The 15317-nt window shown below is 41.3% G+C and overlaps 1 protein-coding gene across 8 annotated transcripts in view; it reads left to right on the top strand.

The window, feature by feature from the left end:
* The window catches only part of LOC121576626 (myocyte-specific enhancer factor 2A), a 120629-nt gene that overhangs the window by 23583 nt on the left and 81729 nt on the right, over positions 1-15317 (top strand). For all 8 annotated transcript variants that reach the window (XM_041889925.2, XM_041889926.2, XM_041889931.2 and 5 more), the window contains one exon: positions 13613-13814. In XM_041889925.2, the coding sequence (XP_041745859.2) occupies positions 13761-13814 (54 nt within the window). In that variant the 5' untranslated portion in view covers positions 13613-13760. The remainder of the gene's footprint in view (positions 1-13612; positions 13815-15317) is intronic.

Raw genomic sequence — 15317 nt, 5'->3', positions numbered from 1 at the left:
ATCTTGATCTTGATTTCAGAATGTCTTTACTCACCTTTGCTTTGACACTGTAAAATGATCTCAGGTGCAGCCCAAAAAACATTCTCCCCATTAATTTCCCCTACTATGCTCCTACGCCAGTGTAAGGAAAGAGACTTGACCCCTGCCATATGAGAATAAGTGGAAGGCTGGGCAGACACGTGTCACTAATACTGGGCTGGGCATGACATCATGACCTGGCTTTTACAGCCCTGGCAGCATCCAACCAGGGAAAACATTACACCACTCCTGTAGTAAAACATGTAGTCTCACAATCACAACTTAGTGCTGGGAGCAGTAATACATTACAGGTTATCACCTGGAATGGAAAAACATTTGTAGATGTTTGAAATGTTTGAGTTTGATAGTGAGCTGTTTTGATATGGTGATTTATATTAGGGCACTCTTTGTCTTTCTCCTTCCCAAAAAATATATTGAATCCCTGTCCTGGCTGCAGTAGTTGTACCCTACTCTCCGTCTCTCCTTCTCCAGAGCCTAGCTCTGTGAAGCCTCTGTGTGAGTGTGTTGAGTCTGCCAGCTGTCTGTGCCCTCCCTCTCTCCTCCTCTCCTTCTCTCTACCAGTCCAGTCTCTCTCTGCCTGGGAGCAGACTGTGTGGCGTGCGTGCGCTGCTGATCCAGGTGAAATGGTAGACTAGACCCACTGGTCTATCAGCTGTTCTCTGGCTGTATTCGGCCAGTGTCACACTCAATGCTCCCTAGCTTGTTCCTAGTGCCCTCCCTCCCCTCGGCCCCCCTGTCACTGACCCAGCTGCCAACAGTGTTCAGACCATGCATGGGGGGAGAGGCATCCGTCACCAGCAACTGGGCCTCAGTCAGGGCCACAGGCTATCACAGATCAGTTGGGCTGAAAAGATTCCTGGAGAGGCAGGCAGCAGGGCCAGTGGGTTTAGCTCACTGTGTGTTATGTTGTCTTGTGTTGTGTGTGTGTTGTGTGTGTGTGTGTGTGTGTGTGTGTGTGTGTGTGTGTGTGTGTGTGTGTGTCTGTGTGTGTGTGTGTGTGTGTGTGTCTGTGTGTGAGTGTACGCATGGATGTATGTTTGTTTGATTTCCTGTCAAACTACCTTATTTCTTAGTGTGGTGATCACAATCCATTTGTCCTATTGACTTTAAAAGGAATGGGTTTGATTTGGTATAATATCGACTCAGAGGACATTTAGGAAATTCCAAAAGGCTGAGCTGTGCGTGTACAAAACAAAACATGAAAATTGTGTTAAAGATAGATTGTATCAGCTTTACATTCTCATCCATACACAATTCCTGTTGTTCTCCAGCACCGGTATGTTATGGAGGTACTGAATCATTATGTTCTTCCTGGAATGCCTGGAAATATTCATTCTTATTTGATGTCGAGCCGTTGCTTAAACAATAAATGATTGGATAATTTACAATACATTTATTCTTGATCTTGAGACAGATTAGCTGGAGGAAAGTTTTCATGTTTTGTTCAGATTTAGTGTTCTGAGCAACAAACAACAAGTGTAGAGAAAATACTTTCTGTCCTTTTTGTCCTGTAAGAGCATAGAGTTTCCAATGATATGCCCCCATTCAAACGCTGATTGCATAAACACCAGTCATGCACCAGGCAGACAATGTTTATATAAGAGCACATTTTTATTTCAAAGTGAAAATTGTTACTCAGCTTTGGCTTGTTATTGAAGTAAAATGACCTTGCATCCCATGAACGTTCTCCCTGGTGCCTATATGATGTGGTTGTATTTCATGTTATCTCTACTGTACATCTTTCCTCTTCTCCCTGTCGTTTTTAACAAGCACCCATTTGCAATAAACGGAAGAGATTTTTTCATGCCAAAAACACTAAACAACAAATTGAAACCAGCGAACATAAAAATGAATTGTCGAAAATCAGGGCTTACGTTGTAATGGAAACAAGTGGGTTCACCTTGCCAAAGTGACATGGATTTATTGGCTGTATGTTGAAATCAGTCTATTCAACCAATTACAATTATGTTGTTTAGCATTAGAAAATCTTCCAACCGTTGTACTTTTTCCTCAAGGGATTAGTGTTACATTTAGTCATTTCCACAATCATCCATGTAGGCCTAGGTCTGTGTGGAGTCATATAAAAAAAAATCTAATCAATGTTGAACCTTTCACAGTTATTATGAGTCATAACGGTCCATGCTGCTTGGGTTGCATAAACATTTTATGTAATGGAACACTGAGCAACAGAGGGATGGAGAGTGCAAGAAAAATGGGAAGAGAAAATCTAATATTTATTCCAAGCCATTTTTAAACTTCCATTAAAAGAAGCACCAGTGCTCTGTTGGTCAGGACAGGAAGAAACATTCTAACAACCAATAGAAACTATACAGGATGTGTACAACAATACATGGTAAACACAGAGCAGTTTCATTTGTTTGTGTAGTTAAATCTGCCTGCTGTTGATCAAACAACATATTTGAAGGAGAATGAAATATCTAAACTGAATCGGAATGTCTCTGGAAATTCAGTGAATTCAGAGAGGGGATGAGAGCGGGGAACTGTAGTGCTGCCGAGACACATTAATGCATGACGTCCCTAACATCCTTTACACAGCGTATTCCCCCAGGAGGAAGATCTTGATTCATCTGTGCTGTTTACCATTTCAGTGTTGCGTTCTGTGGAACATCAAAAGGCTGCCATGCCACTTAACACAGCTTGCAGGGTGCCTGAGGGGTAGGGGGGCTGGGGGGCTGGAGGTAGGGGGCTGTCGCACCCCTCTGCGTTGGCGTGATTATCTCTCCCTGGTGAGAAGTTCCTGTGATGATGGACAACCATGCAAATGGAAATACCACCACATCACACAGATGACAGTTCCACAGTCCACACAGTGCTGCCATGCTAACATTTAGGATGCATGAATGTGGGTGTGGGTGCATGCATGTTAACAGGAGACTCTGAAAATGGGCTTTTCCTGATATCCCTGAAAAGTTGAGGTTATGAATGATGAAGAAAATCTACAGAACTGTACAGAAAATGGAGGAATGTGCAGTCTGTGAATTTCGTTTAGACCTGTGTCATCTGTGGCTCCATCAGAATGATTTAGAAAAGGAGAACTTGGTGCGCTGTGACACTTGAAGTGCTCATCCAGAGAGAATGTCAGATTCTGACGCTGACTCGTGTCAGGAAATTCACTGGTAAAATTGACCTACTGTGATAAAATGTTTTTGGAGAGAGGTTTTGCTTCCGAGACAGAGATGGTAAGTGACTGTGTTTGGCCGTTACTGTTAATTTGATGTGAGTAGTTAGACACTTTAGTCAGTTTCATTTTTGCAGTAGAATATGACACTTTGGTTGATTAGCAGTGATTTCTGATTATCACATGACAAGGTATTAAGGTTGATGGAACAATATTACAGTTGGCGCTTCATCCAAGAACAGCAACATGTTCAAGTGAACATACTTGCATATTGTTTGGGTTTAGCCTGCGGTTTGTTCACTATTGGCCTGTGGTTTGTTCACTATTGATGGAAAATTGCCAAAGGCCAGTATAATTTAGGATAGCATTAATGTATATCATGGATTTCTCAAATGCCAAAACCAGATAATTAATTACTCCAAGCTTGCATCCATTTCTTCATGCCAAAACTTGTACAACAATTAGCATCACAAGATGACCCTTGAGAAGGAGAGTGGCCTCTGCACATGAAATGGATATATCAGTTAGGAGAGGGTCATCTCTTTATCCTTGAGAAACTGAGAATCCATTCATCGGCTAGGCTCGAAAACCTGACTGACGCAAATGGATCATTGGGAATAGAATTGTCCCAGCAGTAATTATGTTACAACGCTGCTGCTACTGCACACACCCAGAGAGCCGGGGCTGGGGCTGGGGGGAACTCTTCCTCAAATCCATCTCAAGGTTTTATCCCTGTTTTCTCTCTATTTCATTTAAGTTCACACAGAAACACACGTGTGCCCACATACTCACACTCACACACGAACTCCAGCACAACAACATCTGTTTAGACCGTGATATTTACAAAGCTCTGTTGTCTGAACTTCACTGCACTGTTCCATGTCTGTAGAAGTTACTGTCTCTGTCTGCTAGGGTGTACATGTTGGCAGTGATTACAGTACACAATATCTCCAGCTTGTTGCAGTTGTCTTACTGGCCTCAGATTCTTCTCACTATGCCTTCAAGCCAGAGGAAAATGTGAATTGGTTTTGTTCTTCCTGCTGGTTTCATCATACAGGTTTGTAGGACTCAATATGGTGATAAATGAGAAACATATGTCATATTAAAGTCACTTCAATAGATTTCTCTCATGGACCCCAAGGCATTTAGTCAAAGTCACCTTGCATAGTCCTCTCATCCCCTGACATCACTGTGTGACTGAGAGGGAGGGTGGCTGTCTGCTAGCGCTCAGTTTCAGTGTCAGCATCTCATGTCCTTTATGTTTCTGGATATGTAGCCTATTATCCAAACCTTATCATACCTTTGAAACCTGCTAAATTCAGCTGATTTCAGCATGCAATAGGAATACACTCAAAAGTAACAATAGGATACCGGTCTTGATTGGCAAGGGTGTATGTTCTGTTATTGTGCTCTCTCCTAAAGAGATTGGTTTTTTGCATGTGTCTCCCAGGTTATTGATGGATGTTGTATGATGTGGTGGTCTAAGAGAAATGCCTGTTGATCCAGTGGGCTTTTCCTGATGATGTCATTGTGGAGGTGATAAGTAGCTTTGTCTCTGCGTGCCCCTGTCTGCAGCTCCATCTTCCCAGCCAGAGTTAGGTGCTAGCAGGATGGATAATGGTTTGAACTTGCATTGATCCAATGTGGGATTACAACTGGGTCAGTGGGGAGTTGGAGTGAGGTAGCAGTCATCATTGGTAGAGATTAACCACTTGCAGCCTGGCCTGCTTTGGTCTGACTCCTCAACACAAACACTCTGTAGGCTGTGAATACTGCATCATTGGCAGGTTGACGTTTATTGTCATGAGTCTTGTCCTGGAGACAGAACTGAGCGATTTCCCCTTAGATAGGCCAGCTGCAAAGTCAAAATCTGCTATATTGTAAAAATTCATGAAAACAAAAATTAGATACATTTAAGGTTAGGGTTAGGCATTAGGCTTAGCAGTGTGGTTAAGGTTAGGGTTAGATTTCATGACTTTGTGGCTGTGCCAGCTAGTGACCACACCCTGCAGAGCTGCCTCCAGAACAAGATTAATGACGAAAAACGCTAACCTGTGCATCATTGTCCCCTACAAGTCACACTCTCATACATGTCAATGGATTTTGTTATATAAACTTGATCAAGGTAGGCCTTAAATGGATGCTAAAATAGTTATAAAAGTGGAGAAGCGTTGCCATGTCCCAGTAGCCATAAGCTCAATAAACCAATATTCTTTACTATGCAAGCTATGCAGAACATGCTCTGGAATGATTGTGTGAGTCACTGTCCAACCCTTGTTGTACTCCAACTTTAATGACCAATGTACAGTATGTCAGGGCTGGATCTACTCACATCATAACAAGGCCTACTTGAGTATAACTATTAATTAAAATAAACTAGGGAAAATACTTTCTACTGTCTGTTGGTATCTCAAGGTCATCTAAAAAAGAAAACATTTACCATCCATTCCGTCAGTAACATAAAGCTATTACTCAATGTAACATTTTCATTATGAGTTTTCTCACATAGCTTTTGGTGGTTCAAAGTACCACAGCTATTTCTAAGGGTGTGGGTTTAACTCATTGTTCACACAATGGTTCCTAGAAGTTATCATTTGGTAATATTTGCAAGTCAAATGTTTTTTTCTTCACAACTGTAATAGCAGTATATTGCAAACCTCTTCAGAGTATAGCCTTAACTCGTCTTTCACATTCATGCTTTTTAAAAATCAAAATCTTAAGCCAAGCAATTCATTTTAAACTTATTTCAGTTTACCCCATAGGTTTATGTTTTGTGGAAATTACATATGTACAATTTCTTTATAAGATTGTCATGGTCCTCATATAGTAATCATCTTAGCTTCTCATGAATGTTTTTCAAGTCATTGTCTATCAATATAATGTCACCCCATTAAATGTTTTACAAATAAAGTTAACAGGCTGTAGAAAGCCCAATATGGGCACATATTTAAAGCATTTTATTTAGCTCACTAGGCAAGCAGTTCTCCCTCTCTTTCTCAAAGCCTATTTCTCAACAAAAAAAATTGTTCGCACAGCTCTTTGGTAGATCTTATTAATATCTCATTAGTTGCCTTGGAAACAGAGGTGAGGGAATGTACAGAGTGAGCGAGAAAGGGAAAGAGAGAGATAAGAGGGAGCTAGAGAGGGAGAGAGATGGGGGAGTGAGAGAAAGGGAGATAGATGAGAGGGAGACAGAGAGAGGGAGAGGGAGAAAGAAGGAGAAGGAGAGAGAGGAATGGAGAAAGAAGGAGAAGGAGAGAGAGGAATGGAGAAAGAAGGAGAAGGAGAGAGAGGAATGGAGAAAGAAGGAGAAGGAGAGAGAGGAATGGAGAAAGAAGGAGAAGGAGAGAGAGGAATGGAGAAAGAAGGAGAAGGAGAGAGAGGAATGGAGAAAGAAGGAGAAGGAGAGAGAGGAATGGAGAAAGAAGGAGAAGGAGAGAGAGGAATGGAGAAAGAAGGAGAAGGAGAGAGAGGAATGGAGAAAGAAGGAGAAGGAGAGAGAGGAATGGAGAAAGAAGGAGAAGGAGAGAGAGGAATGGAGAAAGAAGGAGAAGGAGAGAGAGGAATGGAGAAAGAAGGAGAAGGAGAGAGAGGAATGGAGAAAGAATGAGAAGGAGAGAGAGGAATGGAGAAAGTGGTTTGTGAAGGATCAGCCATGTGTCAGATTAGCATCAGGAGACATTAACACTAGTGATGCTGCTTCTGGGTCCACAATCCTCCGTCTCCCTGCTGGAGTGGGAGATAAGCGTGCAATCACAAAGGGAAGTGTAGGAGTGGGAGAGAGTGGCTGGCTCGCCCTCACTCGCCCCCAGGCCAACAGCCCCATTTACAGGTACAGCACAGCCTGATGATCGGAAGAACAAAGAGTTGGGGTGTTCATTTCTTAATGCACTTATGTCAGGGTCTCATTGAAATTAAGCAGCAGAACCGTGAGGGTTTTCTTTGCTCCATGTCCCACTCCGCTTAAAGCCGTACAAACTGGAACTGAGCCAGTTCCTTACACTTTCAAGTTTTGGAGTTGAATTTAATATTGCTACTGTTTTACATGGCTGTTTTCTTGTTAAGTATGAACTTGCACAACTCAGGATATGTTTCAAGTCATTATCAGTATTGGCCAAAACAAGGAAAGGACTGACGTCTTAACTGAATAGAAAGTGCTTGTGTGCGTGGTGTGGCAGCATGTGCCTGTCCAGCCTGTCTAATGGCCCTGTACTGTAAACATAATAAACACACAGAGATAATCAACAGGAGATGCAGTAGTGTTGTTGTTTAGTCTCAGACTTACAGTCAGGAAGGTAACAAGTGGAGGGATCAGAGAGGAAGGGTGTCCCCAAGGCACACTCCATCCCTTTTTTCCTCCCTCCCCTGCAGTGGGCATTTAGAGGGATCCTGAAAAACAGGAAGTGGAGAGGCAGGAGGTTGAGTCTTGTCTGCCCACGCAGTGGCCTGGCCCTGTGGTAGGATAGTCAAATGAGGTCGTCACACACAGGAAGCACAACTGTCATGGCTATGCTCAGGACTTTGGCTGCTGTCCATCACAGTCAGAGGAATAAGGGAAATAGGGAAGGCTTTCCTCATATTAAACACTCAGTTAGACAGACAGTACAGTACAGGAAGAGCTAAATATTCAAAGCATTAGATGTTTTTCTTGGCTTTAAGTTAAGATAGATCATTGTAACCACATCATGCTCTGTATGTAGTATTAGACTATTGTGTTGTAGTCGATAACAGCATAATAACATGGTCAATAACAGGGTCAATAATAGCTATTCTGTTCTCATTCTTTTTATGAAATAAACCATGTAGGATGTCATCTTTTGTGTTGGTCAGCAGTGTCAGATATGATGTAAGGTTAAGTAACGCTAGGCCTACAGCTTTGTATCTACGTGCAGAGCTTATTCAGGCTTACTGACTGAGAGCAAAAGAGTGAGCGGATGTGCTGTGTTCAATAATTACAGTGGTAGTGGAGTATGTTTTATTGAGTGTGAAAGGGCCGACCCCATCACCAACCCTCCCCGTCTCCCAGAGGCCTGTCTCGGGGGAGGGAGGATGGGACAGAGAGATGGAGAGTGGCTGCTACTGGGCTTCTCTCTCTGGGCCTGTCTCTCACACACACAGAAACACACAACAAAAGTGGTCAAACATCACTCCAACTTAGATGAATACCAAGGATCTACAGGGGCTTTTTAAACTGAACAACAATGCACAATATCGTTCCACTATTTTAACAGCTTCACAACACTCAGTTTCATAGTCGTGAGTGAGACTTGGTTTTGTCTGGACATTCTGTGGGACATGTAGCTGGTATTGATTTTGATGTCAGCCTGATGTGGTCTCCTATAGAGACATATTCACTGTACATTGATCTCTGTGGTGCAAATGTTTGGTAAGCAACCTTTCAGAATTGCTGGACTGGTTTAAAGACAAAGTGGTCCAGGTGTATGTTATCGAGGTCTTCTAAAGAGTACATGGTGAGATGTACAGTTCCAGTCAAAAGTTTGGACACACCTACTCATTCAAGGGTTTTTCTTTATTTTTAGTATTTTTTACATTGTAGAATAATAGTGAAGACATCAAAACTATGAAATAACACATATGGAATCATGTAGTAACCAAAAAAGTGTTAAACAAATCAAAATATATTTTATATTTGAGATTCTTCAAATAGCCACCATTTGCCTTGATGACAGCTTTGCACACTCTTGGCATTCTCTCAACCAGCTTCATGAGGTAGTCACCTTGAATACATTTAAATTAACAGGTGTGCCTTCTTAATGCATTTGAGCCAATCAGTTGTGTTGTGACAAGGTAGGGGGGTATACAGAAGATAGCCCTATTTGGTAAAAGACCAAGTCCATATTATGGCAAGAACAGCTCAAATAAGCAAAGAGAAATGACAGTCAATCATTACTTTAAGACATGAAGGTCAGTCAATACGGAAAATCTCAAGAACCTAGAAAGTTTCTTCAAGTTCAGTCGCAAAAACCATCAAGCGCTATGATGAAACTGGCTCTCATGAGGACCGCCACAGGAATGGAAGACCCAGAGTTACCTCTGCTGCAGAGGATAAGTTCATTAGAGTTACCAGCCTCAGAAATTGCAGCCCAAATAAAGTCACAGACACATCTCAACATCAACTGTTCAGAGGGGACTGTGTGAATCAGGCCTTCATGGTCGAATTGCTGCAAAGAAACCACTACTAAGAAGAAGAGACCTGCTTGGGCCAAGAAACACAAGCAATGGACATTAGATAGGTGGAAATGTGTCCTTTGGTCTGGAGTCCAAATTTGAGATTTTTGGTTCCAACCGCCGTGCCTTTGTGAGACACAGTGTGGGTGAACGGATGATCTCCGCATGTGTAGTTCCCACCGTAAAGCATGTAGGAGGAGGTGTTATGGTGTGGGGGTGCTTTGCTGGTGACCCTGTCTGTGATTTATTTAGAATTCAAGGCACACTTAACCTGCAGCGATACGCCATTACATCTAGTTTGGGCTTAGTGGGACTATCATTTTTTTTTCAGCAGGACAATGACCCAACACACCTCCAGGCTGTGTAAGGGCTATTTTACCAAGAAGGAGAGTGATAGAGTGCTGCATCAGATGACCTGGCCTCCACAATCCCCCGACCTCAACCCAATTGAGATGGTTTGGGATGAGTCGGAAGGGAGAGTGAAGGAAAAGCAGCCAACAAGTGCTCAGCATATGTGGGAACTCCTTAAAGACTGTTGGAAAAGCATTCCAGGTGAAGCTGGTTGAGAGAATGCCAAGAGTTTGCAAAGCTGTCATCAAGGCAGAGGGTGGCTATTTGAAGAATCTCACATATAAAATATATTTTGATTTGTTGAACACTTTTTTGGTTACTACATGATTCCATATGTGTTATTTCATAGTTTTGATGTCTTCACTATTATTCTACAATATAGAAAATAGTAAAAATAAAGAAAAACCCTTGAATGAATAGGTGTGTCCAAACTTTTTACTGGTACTGTATATGTTTTCATTCTTACAAGCAAGGTTAAATGGACAGAATCATCCTGTCAAGCATCATTAACATTGAGTAATGCTTTAAAAGGATAGTTCAGTTTACCTTACCTTATGGATCCAATTGTTGTATGGGCCTGGAGAGCAAGGTTATTATAGTTTTGTGGTTTTATATTCTTTTTTTTATTTCTAATAGTTTTTAGATTTTGTAAAAATTTTTTAGTTTAGTTTCAGTTAGTTTTCAGACATGATTTGCTATTTTTATTTAATTGTAGGTAGGATTGCAAAGCTACCAGTAATTTACCAAAGTTACCAGAATCTTCAGTAACTTTGGTAATTAACAGAAAACCTATGTCAATCTATCATAACTTTGGTAATTTATACTTGAATAAAAAAAGTATTCATATATAATATTCATTTTTTATATCTGTGTTCATATTGTCCATGAGTTGCTAGTAGATAGACCATATGGTTCAAGAGAAAATAGCCTAATTAATGAAAAAAGCATCTAATCAACAATGGCATTATTTTCAATTATAAACTGGGTGGTTTGAGCCCTGAATGCTGATTGTCTGAAAGCCGTATACCACGGGTATGACAAAAAAATGTATTTTTACTGTTTATAATTACTTTAGTAACCAGTTTGTAGTAAGGCTCGAGGGGGTGTGGTATATGGACAATATACCACGACTAAGGGCTGTACTCCGTGTTGCTTGATTGTGTTAGCTGTGTAGTTGGCTAGCTAGCCAGGGGGGAAGACAGAGCCTGCGTAACAACCTTTTTTGTTTGCCATAGCAACCTGCAAAGTTCTTGAACTATCAACCAGTGCTAGGGTAGTTTTGCTTTACATGGCAGTCAATACGAATAGCACTAACAACCAGAGAACACCTAAAATTGCACTTAACAATCAGTGTTGATGAATGTAGCATCACGTTTATTTGAAACATTTATGGTTTGGGAAATAATAGTTATTTTTAATGCTGGTAACCCGTTGTACAAAAGCAATAATACACTCGAGTCCATGTGTTATGACATTTCTATCATGGCTGTGGTGGTCTACGTTAAAGCCATGACAAAAATGTCATAAAACATGGCCTCATGTATTATTGCTTAAATGAACATTGCAACTCTTCCAACTATTGACTTTTTTCACAACTGCCACCAGTTTGACGCCAAAACATTGACAACAAATACATATTGACATTGTAAAATAAATAAAAGTATAGAAAAAGATATAGAAATGATATTTCATGCTGAAAACCTCATATTAAACACCAGTGGTATTCATTAAGTTGATGATTTATATTTAGGTTAATGTTTTACAGATTTGTCATTCAATATTCAATGAACTTATTTAATTATTTAATATATTTTACATGTGATAAAGCCACACAGCGGTCCAGAGATTATTACAGACACCTGTGATAATCTGAAGTACCCAAAAGGGCCACTAGATGTCTTGTGATAGGTTACATAAAATCCTTGAAAGATACCAAAACTCTGGTAGTTTACTGGTAAACTTAAAAAGTATGAAAATATTTATATTGAATTTTTTCGTTTTAGTGTTAGGGACATAAAGGATGCGTGGGAGGCTAGGAGCCATTGTTCTAAGTCCATAACACTGCTTAAAGTTACCCTTTAATTCAAGTGTGCAGGCACCTTGTACTATTGTTTGATTAGCAGTGTTTCTGTAGCACATGAGTTGGAGTTTGCAAAATATATTTTTGTAATGGCAAACAACTTTTAATGTGTTAATTATTACTTTTATCCAAGTACAATTATATATTTCTACGTATTTTCTTCAGAGTGTAGCTGTACCAAGCAGCGTGCAGCACACCTGGTGTCTCAGGGACCTCAGCTTGTCATCTCATATTTATGTAACAGAAATGTCATGACACAATTCATTACGCCACAAGAACATGCACTGTCCTGCACTGCTATGACAGATCCTCTCACAGTTAAGAGACGTGGTGGAATGTGTGTGTTTTACTGGCATTAGATATAGGCCTACTGTACAATTGTACAATACAGTGCCAAGACAAGCAAGATAACTGCTATTCAAAGTAAGAGACAGACAGACAAACACACTCATATAGACACACCAGTAGAAAAAGTGTCAGTATGAGTATTTGGAAACGGTGAATGAAAAAGAACACTGTCGTTCTCACTGGTGTGTTGTGATGTGGTTTAGGGAAATTCTTCATGGGGTTTTAGGTGGTTAGTTTCCTTACTGTGGACAGCAATGCGTGGGTTGTTGGCTAGGTGAACTCATGTTGAGTTTGCCTAACAGTGGAGGTTAGATTCAGACAGCCAGACACTATAATGCCAGTGTCACAAACCCCAAATTACTGTGTGCCACTGGAACTGGCCATTTCTGGTCCCATGATGTGTCAGCTCTCAAGTGTAACCACACAGTAGTCTGTAATGCTGACTGTATCTCTGGACGTGGGCTGAATACTCTAACGTTAACTTCATTCAGAGGTTCTGCGCTATGGTTAAATGTAGTTGTATAGGCAATTTGTTTTGCTTGTACATTATGTTCATGTGTCAGTGATGAATGCTCCTCCAGGGAAAGGTATATATCTCTCTCTTAGAGCAGAGGAGCAGCTAGAGGGTAGACTTCATAAGGCCTGCTGAAGTCTGAACCAATGGCCAGGTTGGCAGGTTACAGAGTACCTCACGTGGGAACTACCTCATCCACCTCAGAGGATTTAAACCTGAGGATGTCAACCTGAGACTAGGTGCGCTCTTAATCATCTTAAGAGCAAAGCTGGCAGCAGCCTGGGTCAGATGAGGAAGAGTGAAGCTCTGTACTCTGTCTTCACAGGCATCTTATGGAGACTTTCTACTGACTCCAGGTGTATACAGTATATGAGATAAAAACAGACACAGCGAGAGAGAGAGAATAGGATGAATGTATTAGTTAAAGCTCTGTGATTCTGTCATCTTGTTACTGGTTGTTAGGCTTTAAGATCGAAGAAAGATAAACCCAGTAGAAATGTACTTGGTTGGAAGTCATCACCAGCTCTACATGCCAAGGTGCACTTCAGTAACAGCTCAATGCAGTAATTTCTCACTTCAAATGGAAAACATAATTTCACACTTAAGTTTGAAACGCTCTTGAAAGTCTTATCATTGGTTCTGAATCAGACCTATTCAACACTAAGGACATATCAATTGCGTTTAGCATTTTCCAAGCAGTCTCTCCTTTAAGTCTGATGTGTTCTGCCAGTGGCTCCAGCTGCTGTGGAAGTGCATGTGGGGAGATAAGGAGACATCATGTTCTCCAGTCGGTCTCAGATCCTCTCTGTATGTGTCAGGAAATGGAATACAGAGCCTTTGGCTGCTTTGATGTGCCTGAGAAGAGATCACTGAGTGTTATGTTGTTCCTTCCTCCCTCCCCCTCTCTCTCTTTCCTCTTTCTATCTCTCTCTCTCTCTTTCTCTCCCTGCAGATTGTGGTGTGGTCACGAGAAGGACAGAGCATAACCGAGAAGAGAGAATAGAGTGTTGTACAATGTGCTAGGAGTGAAGGAAAGAAGACAAGCTCTGTTGTTTTTCTGATATTCTTGAGGTGTCAGAGAGACCGAACAGGACGCAGAGATGGGACGGAAGAAGATACAGATCACGAGGATCATGGATGAGAGGAACAGGCAGGTCAGTGTCATCCCCCATCCCCCCTACCCTCCACTCAACATAAAGAAGCCTCTCTCTCTCTCTTGCCACACACAGGCTAATGGCAGTAGGCTACTGTTGTCCTGTATGGAGTTGAAAACAGGAGTTAACTTCTCACCACTTACCCACTGACTACACAGGACCAGGCATGTGCACAGATAGGGCTCTACCTGTGCAGAGCACATGCTCCTTTGCCCTCCCACTCACCAAGTGCCCTTTTGGGTGGTATACCATTTTTTTTGTAAACAGTTTTTGTTGTTGTTGTTCTGAACCCACTGCCAGCACGTCGTTGTGATGTTGTCAAGTTCGCCACCCCCCACCCCAACCCTGTCCGTTGGTGGCGCCTGTTGATCTGCCCTGTACGGAGCTTGCGCACGCCCGAGTTGCGTCTGTTTCCCAGTCTGCCCTGTACGGAGATTGCGCTGGCCCTATATCCAAACATGCATGGCTTGAGATGCGGTCACCGGTTGAGTGTCTGTAGCTAGTTACCTAGTTGAAATATCAACAGTACTTCCACAGCAGCATAACATTTGAGTAGAACTTGAAAACACTTGATTTAAAGATGTTAAAGATGGCGCCGTACTGTATAGCTGCACTTTTTCGAGCTCTGTCCCAACTTTGTTATTTTGTGATTCTTTTGGCATTTATTTTTACTTTACTTTCATTAAATGTATCCGCTATCATTTTATATTACCGGCAATAACTTTTGAACATCAGATTGGCAGTTACAGTGCCTTCAGAACGTATTCACACCCCTTGACTTTTTCCACATTTTGTTGTGTTAAAGCCTGAGTTTAAAATTGTCACTGGCCTACACACAATACCCCATAATGTCAAAGTGGGATTATGTTTATTCGACATTTTTACAAATTAATTAAAAATGAAAAGCTGAAATGTCTTGAGTCAATAAGTATTCAACCCCTTTGTTATGGCAACCCTAAATACGTTCAGGAGTAATGTGCTTAACAAGCCACATAATAAGTTGCATGGACTCACTCTGTGTGCAATAATAGTGTTTAACCCATAAGAGTCTAAGCCCTGTCTAAGCCGGGGGAGGAGGGGTACTACTAAGCTATATGGAACTGTTTTAAGAAGGTCGTACCAAGAATCGTTTGCTATTTGATTTTGAGAGATATAAGAAAGATCAGGAAACATTTGTAATTTTTTTTGTACATGTATTTAAACAAAGCATGTGTGTCCATGTATGCTGAGGATTCAACCATATACGCATCAGCAACCACAGCTAATGAAGTCACTGAAACCCTTAACAAAGAGTTGCTGTCTGTTTTGGAATGGGTGGCCAGTAATAAATTGGTCCTGAACATCTCTAAAACCAAGAGCATTGTATTTGGTACAAATCATTCACTAAGTTCTAGTCCTCAGCTTAATCTGGTAATGAATGGTGTGGCTGTTGAACAAGTTGAGGAGACTAAATTACTTGGTGTTACCTTAGATTGTAAACTGTCATGGTCAAAACATATAGAT

The sequence above is a fragment of the Coregonus clupeaformis genome, chromosome 11 (assembly GCF_020615455.1).
Source record: "Coregonus clupeaformis isolate EN_2021a chromosome 11, ASM2061545v1, whole genome shotgun sequence".
NCBI lineage: Eukaryota > Metazoa > Chordata > Actinopteri > Salmoniformes > Salmonidae > Coregonus > Coregonus clupeaformis.
Note: the sequence above shows the minus strand (reverse complement) of the source record. Positions and strands in the feature narration are given on the sequence as shown.